This window comes from Hoplias malabaricus, chromosome 3 (assembly GCF_029633855.1).
Source record: "Hoplias malabaricus isolate fHopMal1 chromosome 3, fHopMal1.hap1, whole genome shotgun sequence".
NCBI classification, from domain to species: domain Eukaryota; kingdom Metazoa; phylum Chordata; class Actinopteri; order Characiformes; family Erythrinidae; genus Hoplias; species Hoplias malabaricus.
Genome location: NC_089802.1, coordinates 8,706,076 through 8,730,387, shown reverse-complemented (window position 1 = coordinate 8,730,387; position 24,312 = coordinate 8,706,076). Strand labels below are relative to the sequence as shown.

The 24,312-nt window shown below is 40.1% G+C and overlaps 1 protein-coding gene across 1 annotated transcript in view; it reads right to left on the bottom strand.

Moving 5' to 3' along the window:
• Positions 1-12,503: 12,503 nt before the first annotated feature.
• opn4b (opsin 4b) overlaps positions 12,504-24,312 on the bottom strand; it is a 40,742-nt gene continuing 28,933 nt past the window's right edge. The window contains exons 4-11 of the mRNA XM_066663028.1: positions 23,687-23,890; positions 23,378-23,549; positions 22,831-22,998; positions 20,408-20,515; positions 18,983-19,169; positions 16,947-17,162; positions 13,763-13,828; positions 12,504-12,746 (exon numbers count right to left, since the gene is read on the bottom strand). Of these exons, the coding sequence (XP_066519125.1) occupies positions 12,504-12,746; positions 13,763-13,828; positions 16,947-17,162; positions 18,983-19,169; positions 20,408-20,515; positions 22,831-22,998; positions 23,378-23,549; positions 23,687-23,890 (1,364 nt within the window). The remainder of the gene's footprint in view (positions 12,747-13,762; positions 13,829-16,946; positions 17,163-18,982; positions 19,170-20,407; positions 20,516-22,830; positions 22,999-23,377; positions 23,550-23,686; positions 23,891-24,312) is intronic.

Here is a 24,312-nt window from a genome sequence, read left to right as displayed (position 1 = left end):
CTGTCAGCAGCTGATAGAAGACAATTAAACTAATCCTGATGTAAAAAGAAAGCCCACCCCTTCTAACATGCCAGCATTAAGGTGAGCAATACGTTTACCACACCCTTGTTTACATGCACAAATTAAGTCAGAAAATGTGTTGGAAAACAGAAAGAGGAGAGATCTTGCCTGCGCGGATGGCCTGGACAGACAGCCTAAGAATAGCCCCCACTGCAGAAAGCGATAGCACTCTAGTCCTTGGGGCCCTTATATGGTGTGTAAGGGGACACCCCCGGATACCAAGCCCTTATGATTCACAGGGCGAATATAGCCCCTTCTTAGGCCGACCCATTTTTTTTTTCACTCTGCCCCTTGTGGGCACTTTCTGGGCAAAGTGCACCCCAGAGCAGTGGGAAGAATCCTATGAACAGGAAAGGGCAATTTCCTTAAGCAAGGGGCACTGACATCCCTCTACAGAATGTTTTGGAATGGTACAACATAGACTCACTCCCGCTTTTCTGCTGTGAGCTCACATCGATCCCCAGCTAGCACTCAGCGCAACACATTGCTGCCTCCTCCCCGAAGATTGAACTCTGGAGTCCAGTCTCGTCATCCAGTCTTAGCAATTTAGACTGGTTTAAAGGAAAGGTCACATCAGACAGTTTCATACAGTGTCAGACTCGATAATTAATTTGAAGTACTCTTCTTATCTTTAATAACCCTGAATTAATGAGTATGCTATCTGGGGAAGTATGTGCCCATGCAGCCTTACTGAAAATGACATGATCTAATGCTTTCTGCAGGACACAGTGGGTGCAGTTATAATGAATATCACACTTTAAAAACATTTAAATTCAGAATACAGAAAATAATGTCTTTTTTAAACAAACCATAAATCACTGAAGGTTATGAATCCTAATTTAAAAACAACGCACGTTGCATGGGTTCATCTTGTGATTAACGTTTAAAGAGTGCAGTACAATAACATTTCTATGTTGTAACTCTATATTCAATTAATTCAGTAATGTAATTCAGTTATGTAAATAATTACTAAACTATGTAATTCATGCTGAGTGATGAGGCATGGGCTGAATAATTGATACACACCTGTCAATATGTGCTTGTATCAAAAATATATTTAACAGACTGGAGCTAATATAAATTAAATTAAATTGCAGGAGAAGGACTCCCAAAGGACCATTGGAAGACTGTGAATTTGATACTTGAGAATGATGAGGGAGGAATAGGGTGGCTCTTACTCTTCCATCTCTCAGCATGATGCTAGCCAACACAGCTGTCTGTCAGCTGATGAAACAGATTTGGGTGATTAATGTTCCCCTCCAAGTGTGTTGAGCTGGCCAATTTATTATTTATTTTATTATGTTAGCAGCAGTTAATTCATTCATTCATTGTCTGAAACTGCTTATCTAATTCAGGGTCGTGGTGGGTCTGGAGCCTACCCAGAATCACTGGGCACAAGGCAGAAACACACTCTGGAGGGGGCGCTAGTCCTTCACAGGGCGACACACACACTCACACCTACGGACATTTTTGAGTCGCCAATCCACCTACCAATGTGTGTTTTTGGACAGTGGGAGGAAACCGGAGCACCCGGAGGAACCCCACGCAGACACAGGGAGAACACACCACACTCCTCAGAAAAAGTCACCTGGAGCGGGACCTGAACCACAACCTTCCTGTAGCTGTGTGACTGCGATACAGAGACCTAATTGATGGGTGGAACTGGCAAAAACTGTGGAAAAGTTGCTTTCAATATATATTTATATATAAACTACAATAACTATTGACTTCTAATGGATTATAGTCTGAAAGTGACATGTTCAGGTTTGATGAGACGGTTCAGGCACTGGTCTTTCCACATGATTCGGTCCAAATCCTGCCCAGATAAAAGGCAAGCTCTAATCTCACCTGGTTGTCTCTTTGAAGCCCGTTTCCCCACACACCCTCACTGAATTTGCAGAACACATTCCTTTGCTGTCACATCACACATGGCACAGACAATGGCTATTATTACACAGACAATGCTGGCATTTGGAAAAATAAATCTCACTTGCACTCCCTCGTTTAGCCACTGACCCACACCTCCTCATGCCACCCACCCCACACCATCCACCTCACCCCTAATCCCTTAGACAGAGTGTTAGTGATTCACAGTGATCTTTCTGCTGTTTATGAGTTAAATGTGGCAGTGAAGACACACTGCTGCTTAGTGGCCACTAATCCTGCTATTCATATTCATAATCACAGCACATCATCGCTCTGTTAATGGTCTGCCCTTATTGAGGGTAAGTATTTGAAGCAATTTATGTAGATTTTGAGTACAAAATATTAATCTTTTTATGAATGAGTCTCTCTTACACAGCTCCTGTAATTGATTCCTCAAAACGTGTTTAATACTTTCACTTACAGACTGCTGTGTAGTGGAGTCGCCCTGGTCTTAACCACTGCAACGGTCACAGTGTCCAATCAGGAAGGTGGTGACCAGTCCAGCGTCATCACTGGCCTTGAGCTGCAGGAATCAATCAGTTAACAAAGTTGGTGACTGGCAGCAACAAACCGAGGCAACACACTGAGCCAAGAAATTTCAGCAGAGAGAAAAGTGAGGTAGTTTCTTCACCATTTATAAAAACCCGCTGTGGATCATGCTGTGAAATATACCCTATCCTCGCCACTAAAGCCATCCCTTGTGAAAAACATAAAAAAAAAATCTTAAATTGTGCTGATGTATTTAAGTTCATTTGGAACCACTATTGTAAACTAAATCACTACTAATATGTGATTTAGATTATATCAAAATACTCTTAATACACACTGAGTAAAATAGTTATATGTTGTTTTCACCACTTTTCTATATATATTTATATGCTTAGTGTAACTGTAATATATTTCTGATTTATAAGTATTTTAATTTGTAATAATATATATTATCATATTTTGTGATGTCCCCTCCAGGGTGTATTCCCGCCTTGCGCCCAATGATTCCAGGTAGGCTCTGGACCCCCCGCGACCCTAGAATTGGATAAGCGGTTACAGATAATGGATGGATGGATATTTTGTGATACTTCTTCTTATTTATTTGTGAGTTTTTCAGACACAGTCCATTTGTTCATTCCCTTGTATTAGTGACTTATAGTTTAATTGAGCATTTTTAAAATAATTTAAGCATATATTAATGCATGAGTTCAGTCTGGAAGCTAGTATACTGTATGACTAGTGCACTCAGCATAATTTAATTTAACTTAATGTCATTTAAAATGCGTGAATTATGAATTGTGATTTAATAAAACTTACTGGTTTTAAAATAACATGAGAACATGAGAACTATTTCAGGACAATCTTTACTTTACAAACGATCAGCTAGTGTGGAAAAAAACAACATTTAAACCATCAATAACACATCAGTGTGTTTTTGTCCTCTGTTGTTGGTTAGATATTTTTTGGTGGTGGACTGTCCACAGGGTTTAAAAACTCCAGCAGCACTGCTGTGTCTGATCAGTTGCTACCGCCACAACACATGTGAACACACCACCACCACCACCACCATGAGAGTTATTGCAAAGATGAGAACGATCCACCACCCACAATATACCTGTCCCAAGGTGCTACTTCAGAAGTACTGTCCAGCAAAGTATAGGATGAAAGGGGGCTAAAAACATATGGAGAGTAACAGATCTGCGGGCTACTCTCTGTAATTGTAAATGTAAGGCCGGTTTTACATTTTAATTTAACATGTCACATTTGTTGATATGTCTTATTCATAGGTCAGCTGAGGCTATTTACAGTGCATTTCTCTGCTGTACTGGGAGAATAGGTTACACTATCATCGCAATACTCTCAGGAATTAAATCTTATCTTCAGGGCATGTGACCTTAAACACAAAAGCTGTCACGACAGCCAAATGCTGACAAGAGCATCATTTCTAATGTTCATATCAGCATTAGCTCTCTCCCCTTTCAGAGAAACACTCGAAACAGCTTTTATTGGTTTGCTGTATGCCTAGTATACAGATACAATGCTATGTATATATGTAGGCATAGAGCAAACACAGCACTGATACAAAACTTGGACCTAGTTTTCATTAATGTTCTTGTGCAGGTGCACCATCATATTCCCATAGAAACATTCCAACATTCTAATTCCTAGAAATTTAGAATCTGTTACAGCAACAAAGAGGGACAAACTCATCATTTCTGAAGAAGTATTTGACAAGGAGTTGTCCACAAACATCTGGCCATGAAGTGTATTTCACTAAGTTACTCAGAAGGGGTGGGGGCATGGTTGTGATTGTAAGCTCAAACCCCACTTCAGTTCACTGTCTGCGAGGAGTCTGTAGTGTTCCCTTGGTTTTCTCTGGGTGGTCTGCTTTCCTCCCAAAGGCCAAAAACAGAGGTTGGAGGGTGGGCTGAACATTTAAAAGGGTCCATAATTGTGAGTGTGTTATCGACTGGGGGGAAGTGTGTGATGCCCTGTGATGGCCAGGCGCCCCATTTTGTGTATGCTCCTGGCACTGGCAAGAACACATTCTGAATGAGCTGCAAGTCCATCACATGACATCACCAATCAGTCCATATAATAACATGTTTTGGACTATGAGGGGAAACTGGAAGACCCTGGAGGATAAATACACAGACACAGGGAGAACACACCAAACTCCTCAACAGTGTGGCTTTATAGACACAAAGACACAGTCAAAAACTGCAAGAATTAGTATATTTATTTTCCATATTTAACAAATAGCAATCAGTTAGTCATTGAAAAGGTGACCAGATCTGAGATGGTGAAAAAGAGGACACGTCTCCGGGAGGGGGGGGGCACGACTACTGACGTGCAGACTGACCAGTTAAATGTTTACAGAGAAGGTTATTGACCAATAACAGTAGCTCTACAGTCAGACCGTCCAATCAGAAGATTTTTAGGCTACTTCACCACGCCCTCTTCTTACTCAAGCGAACCAATCGGAGTAGGGGAGGGCGGGACTAGTTTGTGAACCAAACGCTTCTCGAAGTTCTATGTAAGCTCTAGAAAAACAAAATCCCGGACGTTTGTGAAATTCCGGACATTTTTTTAAGCCTAAATAAGAGGACATGTCCGGGTAAAAGAGAACGTCTGGTCACCCTAAGTTAAATAAAGGTTCCAGTTTATTTACAAATAACAGATTTGTTATTTTATTGCATTTTTAGAAAGTGTCCAAAATTTTCTGGAAATGGGGTTTGTGTAAACATTAACTATTAACTCATACATTTTGAGACTATGTCATTATCATAAGGAAAATAATAGACATTAACAAGTTAATTAACATTAATAACATTATTAACAAGTTAGACACTGTATTAAAGCTTTGGTAGATACAGTATCTAGGCTAATTAAACATCCCCATTTACTTCTCACAAAGGTTTTCTGATATAACAATGAGACTTTACAGACAAGAACCCCTACATTCATTCATTATCTGTAAGCGCTTATCCAGTTCAGGGTCGCGGTGGGTCCAGAGCCCACCTGGAATCATTGGGTGCAATGCGGGAATACACCCTGGAGGAGGCGCCAGTCCTTCACAGGGCAACACAGACACACTCACACATTCACTCACACCTACGGACACTTTTGAGTCACCAATCCACCTACCAATGTGTGTTTTTGGACTGTGGGAGAAAAACGGAGCACCCGGAGGAAACCCATGCGGACATGGGGAGAACACACGACAATCGAACCCACAACCTCCAGGCCCCTGGAGCTGTGTGACTGCGACACTACCTGCTGCGCCACCGTGCCGCCCAGAATCCCTACATACAGTTTTAAATGTTCATACTATTTCTGTCACAATTATTTATCACAGTTCAACACATTTGGATGAGAACACTAACTCCATTAACAGACAGTTTACATTTATCTTCATATCCAGGGCAACATTTCTAATCATATTAACTGGTCTGCCATTTTAGAGTCAATTTCAGAGTAATTTTGTAGTCATTCTTCCACAGTGCCCCTAGTGGCTATTAACGTAACAATTGCCACAGGATGTGTGTATGTAAACTTGGGTAACACTTTATAATACAAACTTGCAAAAATGTATAGAGTAGAAAGGAAGTTGTGTTGGGCAGTAACTCACATCAACTAAAATGATGCATACATTGCTTTGTGCTGAGTGAAATGGGATTTAAAATTAAAAATTAGCATAGCTATTTCCTGTGTACTTACATTGGCAAGAAATGTGTCCCTCCTTTTTCACAGGGAAACGACGTATGCATTCATACCAGGCATGATCAGTGCATCATTTTCTTCAGTGATGGCAACAGCCATGAAAGAGAGAGTTGAAGAAGCTGGGCAGGAGGTGTGTCACTCTTCTTTCTGCTGTTTGCTGACCTGTCGGAGTAGATGAGGTCCAGGCTCTTTTCAAACACTATGACTGAGAATAGACAGTAGCCACCAGTGCGAGAGGGAGACAGGAATTCATTAGCACATTATTTATAACACTTAACCCGCAGACATGTGCATGCTCACATAATGAATGTTCATTTAGAAAGGTCTGGGAAGGGAGGGAGTCGGCTTCACATCAGGTTTTGTAATTGTGGTGCTAATTAGAGCAGGGATGTGCTGGATTAAACTGAAGCTGTGGTTAATGATGGCTGGGTTGGATTGGCAGAAGGGCTGTAGGGGGATTCTGGAGACTAAAAGTGGTGTTTGGAGGCTCTTTCCTTTATTAATGCCCAGGACACTGGAGTGCTAGAGTGCTCATCATTTCACAGAGGACAGACATCTACAGAGACGTGCAATTGCACCATAGGACACTCTCCAGCAATGAAGATCTGTTTTAGAGTGGCAGATCTTCTTCACAGATACAGTGAAGTGAGGTGGAAAGTGCAGCCTTATCTTCAGTGGGATTTCAGACCAGAGGAGACTTGGCTTCAGCAGCAACAGCAATAGCAATAACGAGGACATTTTAAAAGTATTTCGCTTACATAATGTTTGCATGCTTGGGGGGATCTTGGCTTGAGAGTGGAGTATCAGGGCCTAAGATGAAAAAGCACAACAGTAAAATAAAGAAGTAAATGGAATGGTAATGCTAAGTGACAAAAGGAATTTCAAAACAGCCACAGTCAAATCTGACTGACAAGAGACTTAATTACATACAGCACTTTAATAAAACAATCCAGATCATTTCTAGTGAGTCACACTCTGCAGGTCCAGGTCAGAAGAGCACATGGCTGAGCTAACTGATAACAATGAGTGGCAGGATATAAAGTATGTGTCAACCAAATGGTCAGCACTACATTACATGAGTGAAGTGCAGCCAGTCAAGAGAACATTCCAACAGTCTCAAAACACTAGACAGTCAGGGACATAAGAAGCTCAATGGGAAATTTGCTTTTGCAAAAACATTTCCTTGTGGTAAAATGATGTGAGCGTCCGATACAGTGCAACGTTCAACGTTCACCTTCACTGTTTAATTTCCAGTCAAAACGACCCTGACGTACAAGTTTGTTATTGTTCAGGCTTTTTGAGCCGATGAGAAATAAGATAAGCCACTAGCATGAGGAAGTGGATTGTCAAAGAGGGAAAAAACAGGAGGTGGCTACCAAAATGATTAAAAGACTGTGAAAAAGGGACTAAAGGTGCACAACTTCGTAGAACACCTCAAATTTTAGTGTCAGATAAACTATAATTAAAGCTTTTATCTGTGAGAGAGAAATATCAAACTCTTTTGGTCCAGATCTGAAAAAATACAAAGGTGTACATTGGGGTGTCACTGGGATAATCTCAATAGGTCTGAAAGGATGTGAATCTGTCAATAAACCATTATTTAGAAAAAGATATCTGGCAAATTAAAAAATAATCTGCTGATTCTGAACAGCTGAGTTGCTACGTCATAGCCCAGAGATCAACATCAGGGGATGTGTTTGATATCACTTGGATGTCAGCAGATAATTCAACCAACGTCTAAGTACTTCAGTAGTTCTAAAGGTTCTACTGACAGAAATAAATTCATTCATCAATTGTGTAACCGCTTATCCAGTTCAGAGGCTAAATCACTTGGCACAATTGTTGAACCTAGTGATTCCAGTTGAGCTTTAGACTCATTGTGACCCTAATCTGAATGTGTAAATACATCTTTTAAAACTAAAATGAATGGTGTATGGGTAACAAAGGTAGTTAATAATGCCCATACTTGACTAATGATGAAGTTGACCATCCAATTAAGCACGTGTGAAAAGAATAATAAGCTTTAAGTGCTGTGGAACATTCTTGTCAAAATACAAACCATCAGGCTTGAGACAAAAAATTAATCTTGTTAAAAGCATTCTCTACTAATCCCCCAGGAAACGCTGATGCGGTGGTATTAATTCCACTAAAGCATCTCCAAAAAAATCCAGCAGAAAAGCAAATCCTTCATTTGAAGTGTGCAGTCTGTTTGAGGTCTCAGCTTTAGAAGCAGTGATTTTAATTACAGTAAACAGATCTTGGGCGGCACAGTGACGCAGCAGGTAGCGTTGCAGTCACACAGCTCCAGGGACCTGGAGGTTGTGGGTTCGATTCCCGCTCCTGGTGACTGTCTGTGAGGAGTTGGTGTGTTCTCCCCGTGTCCGTGTGGGTTTCCTCCAGGTGCTCCTACCGTTGATAGGTGGATTGGCGACTCAAAAAAGTGTCCGTGTGTGTGAGTGAATGTGTGTGTGTGTGTGTGTTGCCCTGTGGGGGACTGGCGCCCCCTCCAGGGTGTATTCCCGCCTTGCGCCCAATGGTTCCAGGTGGGCTCTGGACCCACCGCGACCCTGAGTTGGATAAGCGTTGCAGATAATGAATGAATGAATGAATAAACAGATCATCTCTGGAGGTTCTGTGAACTACAGCAACTGTGTGGTGATTCAAATGAAAGAACATTACAAACTGTCAACGACAACAAAAACACTCTACTGCAAATGTAAGTCTTGGAAATTGGGATGCACTGAAGGCTAGAGGTACACAAGATTTGTACATATATTCACACTGTATCAAGATAATCTTAAATAATCACTCATGGAATAAAACAGACAACTTAAAAAAAACCAAAATATTTCAAATCAAGTAAAGGGTGTGTGTGTTTTTTTTTCATGTATCATGTATAAAGTGTCAGTCCAGATTTTGGATACACACTCAAGAATAGAGAGAATTACACTGAGGTAAATGTAATTTTGTAATCAGTGGTCTGACTGTGGAAACTCATGTCAAGTTCAGCAGCTGAAATACTGTGCTATTCCATAGCAAATTCAGAAACTCACAATTAACAATAATTGCTCTAGATCACATTGAGCTACAGCTCAATTATAACTGTATTTATAATACTGCATTGTCCTTTGTTCTGCATGTTTCTGCTAACATTATTTTTCCTGTTCTTCAATTTATATTTATAAATATATAACTTTTAATAAAGCATAGAATTAGGTCATTCCTGTGCTGTCTAATGTACTAACACTGGGATGCAACGTCTGCCATTATCTCTATTTTCTGCTGTGGACACCTAACTGTAAATCTCACGCAGATGGAGTAGTAACTGCTATAACTACAGCACATGGCAGTACATTAGTACATAAATAATAACATTATGCTCAGTAATTGTGCCTTAAAATTAAAAATACACATTCTCATAGTAAACCGAGGATATGATATTGCAGGGGTATTTTGATACTTTTTTAATACAAGGCTACTGAAGTTATATAGAACTAGCAGTAAAAAAAATGAGCGAGCAGCATGGTGGTGCAGCAGGTAGTGTCGCAGTCACACAGCTCCAGGGGCCTGGAGGTTGTGGGTTTGATTCCCGCTCCGGGTGACTGTCTGTGAGGGGGTGCTCCAGTTTCCTCCCACAGCCCCAAAACACACGTTGGTAGGTAGATTGGCGACTCAAAAGTGTCTGTAGGTGTAAGTGAATGTGTGTGTATCTGTGTTGCCCTGTGAAGGACTGGCGCCCCCTCCAGGGTGTATTCCTGCCTTGCACCCAATGATTCCAGGTGGGCTCTGGACCCACCGCGACCCTGAACTGGATAAGCGCTTACAGATAATGAATGAATGAATGAATGAATAAAATGAGTGAAAGGAGAATGCTCTGAAATGTCAGGAAAGTACAAAAAGTAGCAAACTTCAAATAAAACCATGTAGAGTTCTGTGCAAAGTCAGAGACTAACCTTCATTTATTGCATTTTTAGTTTATTCAGTTTCCAGAAGGAATCCAATATCATATGCAAGGGGACTTTAAAATATTATCACAAATAAATAAATAAATAAAAATAAAAATAAAAAAGTTCTCAAAAACTTAATTAGAAAAATAAAAAATGAAAATGGAAAGAACATGGGACTCCTAACACATATGCAAAACCTGATAAACCACCAGAATTGTTACAGTTAGATAAATACTTTATTTATCTAGAATATCAATCTAAGAAACTACTGATATAGAATACATAAAGTTTCATCTATGAAAAACAAGAGAAAATCAAGCTCCACTCATGCTTCAGATTTGAAAAATCCAGAAGTTCATGTCCAGCCTTTCAGAGAAGTTGTCAGAGAAGACAACTCAGGTCTGTGTGTCGGTGGGAATGATGTGGAGCTGTCAAGAAGCTGATGCTTAAACTGACACCATTCTAAGAATAAAACTCCGCAAAAAAAGCAGCTGCTGGTGGTCCTCTGGACAATAAACTGGCTGCTGCAAGGCCACGCATCAATGTTGCAGCATGTGTTTGGGATTAGTTGATCATGAAAAGCAGAATGAGCTACCTACTTCTAACAAGTATAGGTACAGATTTCTTTAAAAAACTGTAAGTCTCTCAGAAATCAATTTAGCTTTTATACCTGATGCTGTAAAACAATTTTTTTTAGCTTGGACTGAAAAACAAATAAGGCGGTTTCTGACTTGCACTCTGCATATCTACTCTACAACCATTAGCCATCACAATAACAACACCCACCTGTTTATACACTCACTGTCCATTCTCTCAGATCCACTAACCATACAGGAGAACTTTGTATTTCAACTATTAAAGATAGTAGTTAATTTGCTGCTTTGCATACTTTATATTCTCCTTTTCACATTTTTCTACAATGCTCAGGACCCTCAGAGAGCAATGATTTGGGTCTTGGATGATTCTTAATGCTGCAGAGACACTGAAGTGGTGGTGGTGTTATTGTGTGTTGTGCTGGTATGAGTGGATCAGACACAGCAGTGCTCATGGAGTTTTTACTACAACGTGCTCTTGTATGGTCAGTGGAGCTCAGAGAATGGATAGTGAGTGTAGAAACAATGCGGTGTGTTATGGTTTATGACTAACTGGTGTATATTTTAATGTAATTATAACAGTATTATATATTTTCCTGCAATTTCTTTAATGGGATATTATATGAACTCAACAAACAAAAATGCAAATACAAAAAAAAGAAGTCCAACAATTATCAGTGAGTCTGTGAGACAGTGAGTGTGATGTGACTGTTCCTAAGCCCTGTCCAAACCTCTTTACAGAAATGTTCTTAACGGAGAATAGTGGAGGTTGAAGTAAAGCCTTTACTGTGGACAGACATCATCTCATTGACATCAAATGAGTTGTGAAGTGTCATTTTTGGTTAAAGACCTCACGCTCCTCTGAATCCATCAAGTTGTGAGGCTCCATTTCAGGACCCCATCCAGTGTGATGCAACCCATCAGGCTGGAAATTTAAGGGCAGATTTTCCTGCCTTTTTAATGATTTGGTTCATTGTATTTCTTAATGTCACGGAATGTCCACATTAAGGAGACACAGTGTGCTGTATGTGAACAGTGGAAGAAGTAATAGAGTGTTGCTTCCAAAAACAAATCAAAATAAAACTAAAAAAGTCACAGAAAGACACTCCCTCCACTTTGAGGACAATGATCACATGTGAAAACACACACAAACACACACACATTTAGATCCACATCACTACTTCAGAAAAACCTATAAAACACAACCCCTCTGATACAGTTTTGTGCAAAAGATTTGGGTGAACCTGTACAACTGGTCAAACTAAAATTAATGTGTCAACTACAGGGAATACTCTGTTGCACATGTTAATGCACAATCATATTCGTGAAATGAAAAACACATTTAATATAGCATATTTGTTTTTGGTAACACTTTATTGTAGGTGTCAGTTTATGAAGCTACGTAACACCTACATTTACCTTAAATGACAACGAACACAAACCCAGATAAACTCTACAAAGGCTTATTCCAAATGTCAGTTGTCATGAAAGACTCAAGTGGGTGTTATGTATAGTCTCAAGTACAGACACCTACAGTAATGTTTTCCCATAGTTTTTTATCAGATCAATAAAAAAGTGAACAGTTAAATGCCATATTTGAGAGTGTTCCCTGTAGAACACAGTTTGCTCAAGGTTGCTCAAACTCGTGCATTTGTAGGTGATTTGAACAAACATAATGTGTATGCTGGTTGTTTTTCAGCCTCATGTAGAGAAGGGGAGATACGATAAGGGCAATGATGGAGTGGTCAGACAAGCTTGGGCTTGCTCAGATTCTGTCCAGAGGTATGACTGTGTTGTTGATACTGCTGGGCTGGGAACAGTTCTCCTGGTCCATCCTGAGGGTTTCCAGGGTGACAGAGGCTACTGTGGAGGCACAGGGCAGGCATTTTTTGGGGTGACCACTGGCCCCGCCCGACTTCAGGGCAGGACTGGACTCAGAGGTTACAATGATGGATGGAATCAGAGCCGAGAGTTTCTCTTGTTCAGCCTGCTCAGTGACCACATGAGGCTGAGAGAGACAGTGACAGAAACAGAGAGAGAGAGAGAGAGAGAGCATAAAACACAGCTGTGAATTAACCATATCAGATGCTTATTTTCCACATCTGAACTTTGCTGACCTAATTACACATTAAAATATATAATAATATCTGCCTCTGGTAACATCTGGATAAAATTGAATAGAAGAGCAAAAATGGTTCATCTCCATGAGGAGAAACCACTGCCAATGTCCAGCACAAAGAACAAAGATCATTTGTTTATTCAATGTGAGACCTTAAAAAAACAAGCGCATTTTCCCCCTCAGTGGACGCGGTAATTTCTGCAGTGGATGCAGTAAAATCTCCAATGTGCCCTTGGAGAAATGATGAATTCAGAGAAACTGCTTCTCTGAGCTGCAACTCAGAAACAGCAGTGAGGACTGACATACTAAACATTTACAAATTCCAGTTACAGGCCTCTGGCCTCTTGACACTTTCAATAGGGTGTCGCATACTGATTTAACAAACCAACAGTCTTATACTTAATTAAATTATGTAGATGTCCAGAAACTTGTGCTGCGCAAAGTATACAAAGATTTCTCACACACGGCAAAAAGGGAACCTTACTTTACATAAGATTTCATAGAAACTTCAAACCTTATAAATGATTAAATAATAATAAAGCTGTTATTTGCATAACCTGGACTCCTTTATGCAACCTATATTCAATGAAAGCATTATTAAAGCATTATTTGCTTTAGAGCATGCTCTCTAAAGCTCAGACTTACTAAAGCCTTTTGTGAATGTAAAAACGTTTTCCTTGGAAAGCAATAACACTTCAAATCCACAAAATATTTCATCAATATGTGAGTGCAGTGTGGATGCCTGGGTTTACATTGAAATGAAATCGCTTGTTCAATTGCTAGGTCGATATTTATTGCCACATGATGGAAAGTGACACAGACAACTGAGCAAAACAGATTAATGATTGGGACAGAACACTATTGTTGGAACTATGCAGACACAAAATCAATAGCGCTGCACTTACAGCGGGCAGTAGATGACCAGACGGACTGACTTCAGTCAGGGAGATGTCATCTTTATCTACCACAGTCTGTGACAGAGAGACATACACCATTATATTTGTATAATTCATTATTCAAAACAATACCATTACTTACAAGATGTATATCATATTGTAACTGTCAAATCAATACCTCTAGTAGTTCTAATGATATAATAAGTGAAAACAGTTGGGTCTTTCATATAATCATTATATATATATATATATATATATATATATATATATATATATATATATATATATATATATCCGTTAAGAACAGTGATGAATCAGTATTCTCTCCAGCAATTTAATGCTTCAAAAAATACATAACATGTCCTAAACTTTTGATTGGGCCACAGCATGGTTTTCATTCATACTTTCATAGACTGTAACCACTAATCTAGTTCAGTTTAATTCAATAGATACATCCTGCAAATTAGTGCATTATTGTAAAACATTAGTGTATTTAAATGTGCAGAAAGTCTCTATAGAGGAGTTGTACTTATTTTCACCAAATCAACCACACGATTCCCAAACTTTGGTATGTGAATATACACCATAGATCACGGTGCAATGGCTGGTAATTGTATCTTATTCCAAGAACCGAGTCATCCCAAATTGTAACTTATGCCTAGTTTAGTATGCCTCCCACTGGGAATTTTGCTGGTGAGGCTGAGAAGAGCACCCCTCAGTGGACACATCAGTGACTCTTCCCCCTGAGCCAGGCCTTCAGGACACGAGGCAGTTTATGAGGATTATCTCAAAGAGCAGCAGATTAGACCTAGAGTATTATACACTCAGCCTTAATCGCACAGGAAGTGAACGCTATTCATTAGTGTCCAGTTCAGACCTGAACCACCATGTGACCTATATTACCAGATCCTCCAGGCCACAGTGGTGTGGCCTCATTCAAATCTATTCCATTCGATTCAGAGCTCATTAGGGCAGAAAGAGACCAAAATCAATAGCAGAGTTTCATTTCCACAACACTTGGTAAATTATTCATTTCTTTGGCCGTGTCATTTTAATTTATATGAATCAGATTTAAAAACAAAAAGTTTGTGGCAAACAATAGCACCAAGTTTTAGCGAGCAAAGCAAAATCTAATTGATCTGCGGTGAAGGTAAATAGAGGGCACTTGTAATTGATTTATTCAGTCCATTAACTGAGCAGAATAATCAGCTTAATTTACTTGTACAAAGCTGAACTGAGGCAAATTAGGTCTTTTAGAGTCACAATGGTGATTATATGGTATAAGAGAAAAAAAATCTCTTTTCTATCTGTGTATATTCACAATGAGTTTTCTCCTTTTTACTCTATTTTTCATTGTATACAGATTGGTGTTTATCCACTGTAAATCCATCCATCCATTATCTGTAACCGCTTCCATCCATTATCTGTAAGTCGCGGGGGGTCCAGAGCCTACCTGGAATCATCGGGCGCAAGGCAGGAATACACCCTGGAGGGGGCGCCAGTCCTTCACAGGGCAACAAAGACACACACATTCACTCACACCTACGGACACTTTCGAGTCGCCAATCCACCTGCAACGTGTGTTTTTGGACTGTGGGAGGAAACCGGAGCACCCGGAGGAAACCCACGCGGACACGGGGAGAACACACCAACTCCTCACAGACAGTCTCCCGGAGCGGGAATCGAACCCACAACCTCCAGGCCCCTGGAGCTGTGTGACTGCGACACTACCTGCTGCACCACCGTGCCGCCCCACTGTAAATCCATACATTTTTATTTATATTTATTTTGCTCTGGTGTTGAGCAAATGAGGATTGGCTTCCCATCTGAGTCTCAGTTCCTCTCAAATTTTCTTCCTAATAGTTTGTGGGAGTGGGTGTGTTTTCCCCATGTCTGCATGGATTCCCTCTAGATGCTCCCAATGTACAAAATACATATCTGCAGGTCTATTGCCTGTGTTAAATTATCCACGGGTATGACTGCGTGAGTGAATGGGGTTTGATGCCCTGTGATGGACTTGCAACTGGTGGTTCTGGGTGGGAAATGGACCCTTGTGACACTGAACATCATGAAGCAGTGAATTCATGAATTAACTGAATTTAAATGAATTTACCAGGAATATAACTACAGATTTTTTTTACATGCCCTCTAATTTTATGTGCAGGGAGGGGCCATTTATATGGATACACCTTAATAAAATGGGAATGGTTGGTGATATTAACTTCCTGTTTGTGCACATTAGTATATGGGAGGGGGGAAACTTTTCAAGATGGGTGGTGACCATGGTGGCCATTTTGAAGTTGGACATTTTGGATCCCACTTTTGTTTTTTCAATGGAAAGAGGGTCATGTGACACATCAAACTTATTGAGTTTGATAAAGAAAAACAATGGTGTACTTGGTTTTAACGTAACTTTGTTCTTTCATGAGTTCTTTACAAGTTTCTGACCACTTATAAAATGTGTTCAAAGTGCTGTCCATTGTGTTGGATTGTCAATGCAACTCTCTTCTCCCACTCTTCACACACTGATAGCAACACCGCAGGATAAATTATTTTGGGTAAAATCATACCAGTAAAATCTGAAGGGAGGCACTTTTCATTACAGATTCATTACAAACGGATAGAATGTATATAGATAAATAGATAAATAATCAATAAAGGCATCAGTGTGTACACAACAAATTAATGAGAGTGAACAAAACAGAGGGAGCACTAAGCATGTTTACAGGAAGCAGGAGATAACAGGTTTATTTAAAAGAAATGCATGTCGATTTGTTAAGTATAAGTGCCAAAGAAATACTTGAGAGTGGTAGCTTGTAGATCTCCAGTAATAGCACAATGACATTATTTGACAAAACCCATGAGAACATAATTAATCTCCTTTTTGTTTAATTAATAAGTGCTGAAAAATTCAGTGACAATGCTCTATAAGTGTGGCTTCCCACAGCTCTCTTTGAAAAGACTTCTATCATCAGTCATTACACCATGACAGCTTGAAGCTCAGACTTGCATCATTTAATGTCATTTCTGAAGGATCAGTGTGATTTACACCACAATTCTACATGGCCTAATTCAATTTTCTCTTCCAATAAATAATTCACCTAATTCTGTGTCATCTAATTTCCTGAAGACTGATCCACTGAGTGTGATGCATGTGTTGTGGCATGGTTTCTGGTCTTATGATGTCACTCACGCTGATGTAAGCACAGGTGGTGCGGTTTAGACCTGGCTCAGGTGGGCTCTGGATGCAGTTCCTGTCAAATCCCCCGGACTCTCTGCTTTTCGTCTTCACTTTCAGGGAGCTGCTCTGCCGGAAGTCTGACAACTCTTTACGGATATCGCATGACACCTGACGGCTCGCTGGGCGCGACATCCCACTGGACAGATCTGCTTCTGTGTCGGTCAAACCCTTAGGCAGAGACAGACAGACAGACCAACACAAACACACACACATCAGTCACATTAATAATGATATTACTATAACATTATAATAAAAACATAAAGAGGGACAAACACTCTAGTACTGTTAGATAAGAAAAAATATTTCTACCATATTTTATTGCAGTAATATACACTGAACAATCACTAGATTAGGAACACCTACATTTTATCTACACTCACTGCCCATTTTATCAGCTCCATTGACCATACAGGAGCACTGTGTAATTATGCAATTACAGACAGGAGTCCACCTGTTGCTCTGCATGCTTTTTAATCCCCATTTCACACTGCATTTAAATGGTCTGGACCCCCACAGTGCAGGTATGATTTGGCAGGTGAGCTATTCTCAGTGCTGCAGTGACAATAACATGGCGGTGTGTTAGTGTGTATTGTGCTGGTATAAGTGGATCAGGAGTTTTGAAACCTCTTAGTGTCACTGCTGGCCTGAGAATAGTCCAAATATTTAGCCACCAGCGTCCTGTTTTCACTGATGAACACACAATGTGCAGCAACATATGAGCTACTGTCTCTGACTTCCAGGGCGACACACACTAGCTCAACACCATGTAAGTATCACTGCAGTGCTGAAAATGATACACCACCCAAATCATACCTGCTCTGTGGTGGTCCTGTTGGGGTCCTGACCTTTGAAGAACAGGGTGAAATGGGGATAACAAAGTATGCAGAGAAACAGACGGACTTTGTTCCCAATCCAGTGATCATTCATTGTTTTTCCATACATTACCCACATAATGCCTCAAACTCTTATTAGACAAAACTGAAAAACATATCCATTACAATGGACTTCAACGCAATTCCTAATCTACCAAATGTGCAGTATTTCAGAGTGTTTCACTGCTTTTGTCTCTTTCTGGCCATGTCTAATACACTGTTTTTGACAGAATTTCTCATGAATTGTGGCTCAGAATTGTTTAAGGACTGTAACATTAATTATTGATGTATCTCACTGACCTCTCCTCGGTCTGACCACATTTCTTTCACATTTCTCATTTTAGTTCTTCTTTTTTCATTGTAACTGTGCTCTGTAGAGTAGTCCAGAAGATACCTTTTCCTTAACACATTTGGTTTGTTCTAAAATCACATGCTCATACTCTTAGAATGGTTTTCTTGCTGGTAGTTCTCCAGATCTTCTTCACTGTATACTGCTAGATATTAACAAGAAACAACCTTTCCTTCTTTCCCCTGCTGCCTGATAGCTAACAATAATAAAACTGGGCAGTCAATGCTCTCCTCCAAGCATGCTGAGCTTAGTAAAGCATGCTTAGTAAATCAAATAGAAACATTCATCCATCCATTATCTGTAACCGCTTATCCAATTTAGGGTCGCGGGGGGTCCAGAGCCTACCTGGAATCATCGGGCGCAAGGCGGGAATACACCCTGGAGGGGACGCCAGTCCTTCACAGGGCAACACAGACACACACACACACATTCCCTCACACACTCACACCTACGGACACTTTCGAGTGGCCAATCCACCTGCAACGTGTGTTTTTGGACTGTGGGAGGAAACCGGAGCACCCGGAGGAAACCCACGCGGACACGGGGAGAACACACCAACTCCTCACAGACAGTCACCCGGAGCGGGAATCGAACCCACAACCTCCAGGCCCCTGGAGCTGTGTGACTGCGACACTACCTGCTGCGCCCAAATAGAAACAGTAGACTATTAAATAACCCAGTTAATATGATAGTATACTTGAGTCCCCTCACAGTGAATAATGCTGAACTGAACTGATGATTATGAATGAGTAAAGCTATGCTCTTACAGACTCGCTGTCGGACACAGAGGACAGACGTGACTTGCTGGTGTGCCGCAGGTTGTTGCTGATCTCTGATGACTGGCTGGTGACGGTGGAGCGGCGTGTGGACATGAAGCTGCTGCTGGTGAATCTGTCTCTACGTGGCACACACAGCAACACTCCCAGGCATGGGATATACTTCGCTAAAGCAGATCTGTTAGAAACGGGCAGGTATAGAATTAAAAGAAAGGTAGGAATAAAGAAATTATGAATGAAAATAAAATAAAAACAGTCAAATTAAAAGAAAGGCATACGTCCATATTGTACAACAAGTGAGCAACTGGTTGAATTTTCAGCTTCGCATACGCCATGTAGTCTCAAATCCATTCAATGGTGTTATGATCTGGGCTATGGGGTGGCCAGTCTATTGTTTTGAGTATGAACATAAGCAACGTCTTTGTGTATAGACGTTATATTCAGTGTGGCTTGTGGGACTAGCTGGTTATTATCTGATGTGTAATAGAATCAAGATAGTGTATAATACATTATAAAACAGACTGAAGCAAATGATGTCTGAGAGGAGTTTTTGTGTGTTCTCCCTGTGTCTGCGTGGGTTTCCTCCGGGTGCTCCGGTTTCCTTCCACAGTCCAAAAACACACGTTGGTAGGTGGATTGGCGACTCAAAAGTGTCCATAGGTGTGAGTGTGTGTGTGTGTGTGTTGCCCTGTGAAGGATTGGCCCCTCCAGGGTGTGTTTCTGCCTTGTGCCCAGTAATTCCGGGTATGCTCCAGATCCACCACGACCCTGACCTGGATAAGCGAATGAATGAATGAAGTGAATGAATCAATGTTTCTTATATCAGATCATACTTATGTGTTCTCCTCAAGTATGAACCATCCGTGGAGCGCTGTTTGTGATTTAGCTGAGCCATGAGATTGCCATCACTGTTTGCTGGAAGCACAATGTCTTATGCTTGGTTTTTAGAAATCGAAAGCTTTTGTGGTAAACTGGGTATTGGTTATTAATTCTTCTGTTTGACATGCCTCTCTGATTCACTGAGCTCAGGCACCACCTTATTTTTCAACCCTTTCACTGCACTCAAGACATCTCACTTTCTAATGTCAGTGTATTTGCTGGATTGCAGCAAATTATTTACCAAAAAAAATCATAACCTAGCATATAGATCAGAAGCATTTTCTGGTCATAGTCAAACAAGAACTTTGTATCACCTATAATGTAATTACAAGACAATTAGGCTATTATGCATGTAATTAATGCAACATATTTTAATCTGTTGTTTCAGACTGTGCTTAATAGCTCATTAAATTCTGACCAATGTAAAGTGCAGCTGGTATTTTCTGATTATGATGAAAATAGTCAATTCAAGCCTTTGTCCCAACAACAATCTGCGGCCTTACTCAATAGGTGGGTCCTTACTGTGTTGTACTGTACCTGTATTTGGGGTGTGTGATGGCATAGATGATGGGGTTGTGTATAGCTGAAGCCTTGGCAATCACAGCAGGTACAGAGTTCATGTAGGGTGTGAGTATATCAGCATAACTACGAGAGAGAGAGAGAGAGAGAGAGAGAGAGAGAGAGAGAGATTACCAACTAAAACCACCAAATAACCATATCACACACCATTACAGCATTACAATGCTTGGCTGTCAGCCAGCATAATCACAACCCGTCACAACTTCATTACTGTGCACAGAAGAAGGAAAGTAGCTAAAATGACTCTCTTTGGGTGAGTCATACATGTGTTTATTGAACTGGCAAACTGCAGAGGGAGATCTGTCTATCAAGACCCTGTCTGAGTAAATACCTGTATCTCCAAAATAATTACTTTACAGGAGAAGAAAAAAACCTTCTTAAATGGAAGTGAATGTAAAAAGATTTTTATTCCAAGTAATTTGGGGCATTTCTATTGGTCCGTTCATCATGAAATGATCAAACAATATGATGGACAGCTGCTGTATTCAAACATTGTCAGAATATTTGTCATTGTAGTGACACCTTTTGCTGTTTCTGTGGTGGTACCCTCAAGGGTACATATTTGTGCCTTTAATTAGGGAACATAACTGTACGCCCCATACGCCCCATTTCATCTCCAGGAATGATTTTATGTTTTTTTTTTATTTTGACACAGTTCTTTAATGCAAACTTAAATACATTCACCTCCCCTTCTGTAGAAGAACATGTAATGTACATTTAAGGAACAAAACTGGACTTTTAAACACTGTTGTACCTTTAAAGGTACATTTACAATGTTCGTACCTTTAGTGACAAATAATGTACCTCTACAGAACTTTTTTTCTGAGAGTGAATGATAGAGTAAACTAAAAATAAACAAGAATGAAGATACATGTTTTTAATTGGACAGTGACAATATATATATATTAAAGGTATCAATCTATAAAGGTATATACATTATATACACCATTAAACCATTATACACCTGTAAACAGGTACAATATTGTTCACTAAATGTAGTTTAAATGTACAAATAAAGTTACAGCAATGGTTTTAGTGTCTAGTTGTGTTCCCTAAAGGTACATTACATTCTCTTATACAGAAAGAGTGTTGAATATTTGTAAGCTTTCTTTATAGAACTGGGTAAAATAAAAGTGCAACTAGGCAAGCCATAGTTCTCATCATACAGATGTCTAGGGCATTTTTTTAAAAGCCTTGAATAGTCACATTTTTTTACTTTAGATAAGAATTTTTGTGTAATTGAACATCTGTGTGCAACTTGAACATCTGGGTCCAAAATATGTGCATTTTAAGCAGCTGAATTCACTATTATTCTTTATTTTTATTATTATTATTATATGGAATGACAAGATGTAATGTATCTCTTAAATGTAAAAATATGTGGTGTAACAAGGCAGTGAATTCATAGTCTTTTTTTCAATGGAAAAAAATCAGAAACAATAGATCAGGAAAGACTAGGCGCAGAAACTACAGTTCCATTGCCACTACGGTATAAAGGCAGTGGCGAGTGTTTTGAGATGCAGCCACAATTACACCTCTCTGTCACTGAGTTAGTTCATGATTGTGTTTTGTGGCATGTGAGAGACAAATATTGTACAAAAACCACATATGGTACAAAAATTACAATTAAATTGCATTTCCATTGCTCCAACCTAAGCTGCTTGAATGGCACAAGCCCTTTGTGCTACTTGGCATTGATTCTAAAAAGTTATTTGTAGAAAAGCATCATACTATTTGTGGTACATTCTCATTTGTAAGTGGGAATAAAATTAGCATTTCTCAGGATTTGATAGGCCAATCTGGACAATCTCCTTTCTACTCCTTCCCTGAGGACCTAGCTACTTCAAAGACCACAGACAGAACAGTGATAAAGTTTAGTGCCTACTTGAATTCTATCTATTGATTTGTTCCTGATTCAAGTTTACACTGATGACATGAATCAGATTCAAATAACTTATACTTCAAATCACCTATACTTGATACACACACAAAGAAAGAAAGAAAATATAACTATATTTGCATTATACATATTATGACTAAGCTTTATATTAAATGAGCCTTATAGATATAGCACAATGCATGTATAATTTGTTCTCTGTCCAAGGTCTTCATTTAAGAGACAATAAGAGTTACTGTGGTTACTGTTAATAGCCTCCCACCAGCAGTTTATTTAATGTAAAATGGCATATTACAGATAAATGTTTTGGTAGATGTATTATGATTTTTTAATGTACATTAAGTTACTAAGTAACACACACTACAGACATAGAAAGGTCATGTGGAAAGACCCGTCTTTCATTAAAGCAGTGTATGGTGTGTGTGTGTGTATGTGTGTGTGTGTGTGTGTGTGTGTGTGTGTGTGTGTGTGTGTGTGTTCTTACCCAGCGAAAGCGGTCAAAGCCACGCAGGAGTACGGGGACCAGGAGATAACGTAAAGCAGAATCACTATCAGAGCCACCTTCGCCATCTTCCACTCACTCTTCATTCGGTGGAACTTTTTTATTGAGTCTTTGGTAGTTCCCCCTTCTGCACTGATTTTCCCCACAGCGCTGTAAAACACATGCAAATATAACAGTACCGCATCTGATTTGAGCAAGACAGATTTTCTGCATTCTAAAAAGCTAAAAGCTTATTTTCTTCCAGTTGGATCCAAGCCACATATCTAGGTGGTTTAAAATGAGATCCAAATAGGATCTCTGAATATGCCACACATGAGAACAGATCAGATTCAGCTTCTTACTATAACAACCAATGGGGTCTAAGTCAGCAAATTTTACTTGTCCAAATAAACAACTGCAATTTGGTCATTTATAACTTGAAAAGTGGGCACTAGGTCTAAACCATTTCACATTTACAAACCAATCACATTTTCCCTGCAGTATGAACAAATCCTGTGTGTGCTCTAAGAGACAGTGGACCTGAGCTGACCTGGTAGTGTTCCGAATGGCCCGGAAGATGCAGAAATAGCAGTATATAATGACAAAGAGCGGGAGAAAGAAGACAAATATGAACAGCAGCATTGTGTAGGCTCGTACAGATGGAGTGAAAGTCATGTAGTCCCATGTGCAGGAGGTCAATAACCCCTCAGGAACATACGCACCTAGAACACAAATTATACAACACATCAGTGTTTATAACCCAGGGACCCAGCTGTAAACACAGTCAAAATAAAGATTTGGACCATGGGAGGGGTCACTGGGAATGGAGCTGGAAAACACTGTGCGATAGAGTACTCACTCCAGCCAAAGAACGGAGGAAGGCTCCAGAACAGGGTGTAGAGCCAGGCAACCACGAGGATGAGGAGGGCGCGTCTGTGTGACATCTTGCCGATGGAGGCCAGAGGGCGAGTTATTACGAAATATCGATCCAGCGCGATGACGAGGAGTGTGATCATGGAGCACATTCCAAACAGGGCCCCGCAAAATGCATACAACTCACAACCTGGGGCGAGAGAGAGAGAGAGAGAGAGAGAGAGAGAGAGAGAGAGAGAGAGAGAGAGAGAGAGAGAGAGATAGGGAGAGAGAGGAAGAGAGAGAGAGAGAGAGGAAGAGAGAGAGAAAAAGAGAGAGAGAGAGAGAGAGAGAGGGAGAGAGAGGGAGAGAGAAGAAGAGAGAGAGAGATAGGGAGAGAGAAGAAGAGAGAGAGAGAGAGATAGGGAGAGAGAGGAAGAGAGAGAGAGAGGAAGAGAGAGAGAGAAAGAGAGAGAGAGAGAGGGAGAGAGAGGGAGAGAGAGAGAGAGAGAGAGAGAGAGAGAGAGAGAGAGCGAGAGAGAGAGAGAGAGAATTCTTTTACAATTACAGTTTGATAAAGATAAAATCCTATATCTTATCTATCTAACAGTATCCCAGGGACTGTAGTCCACC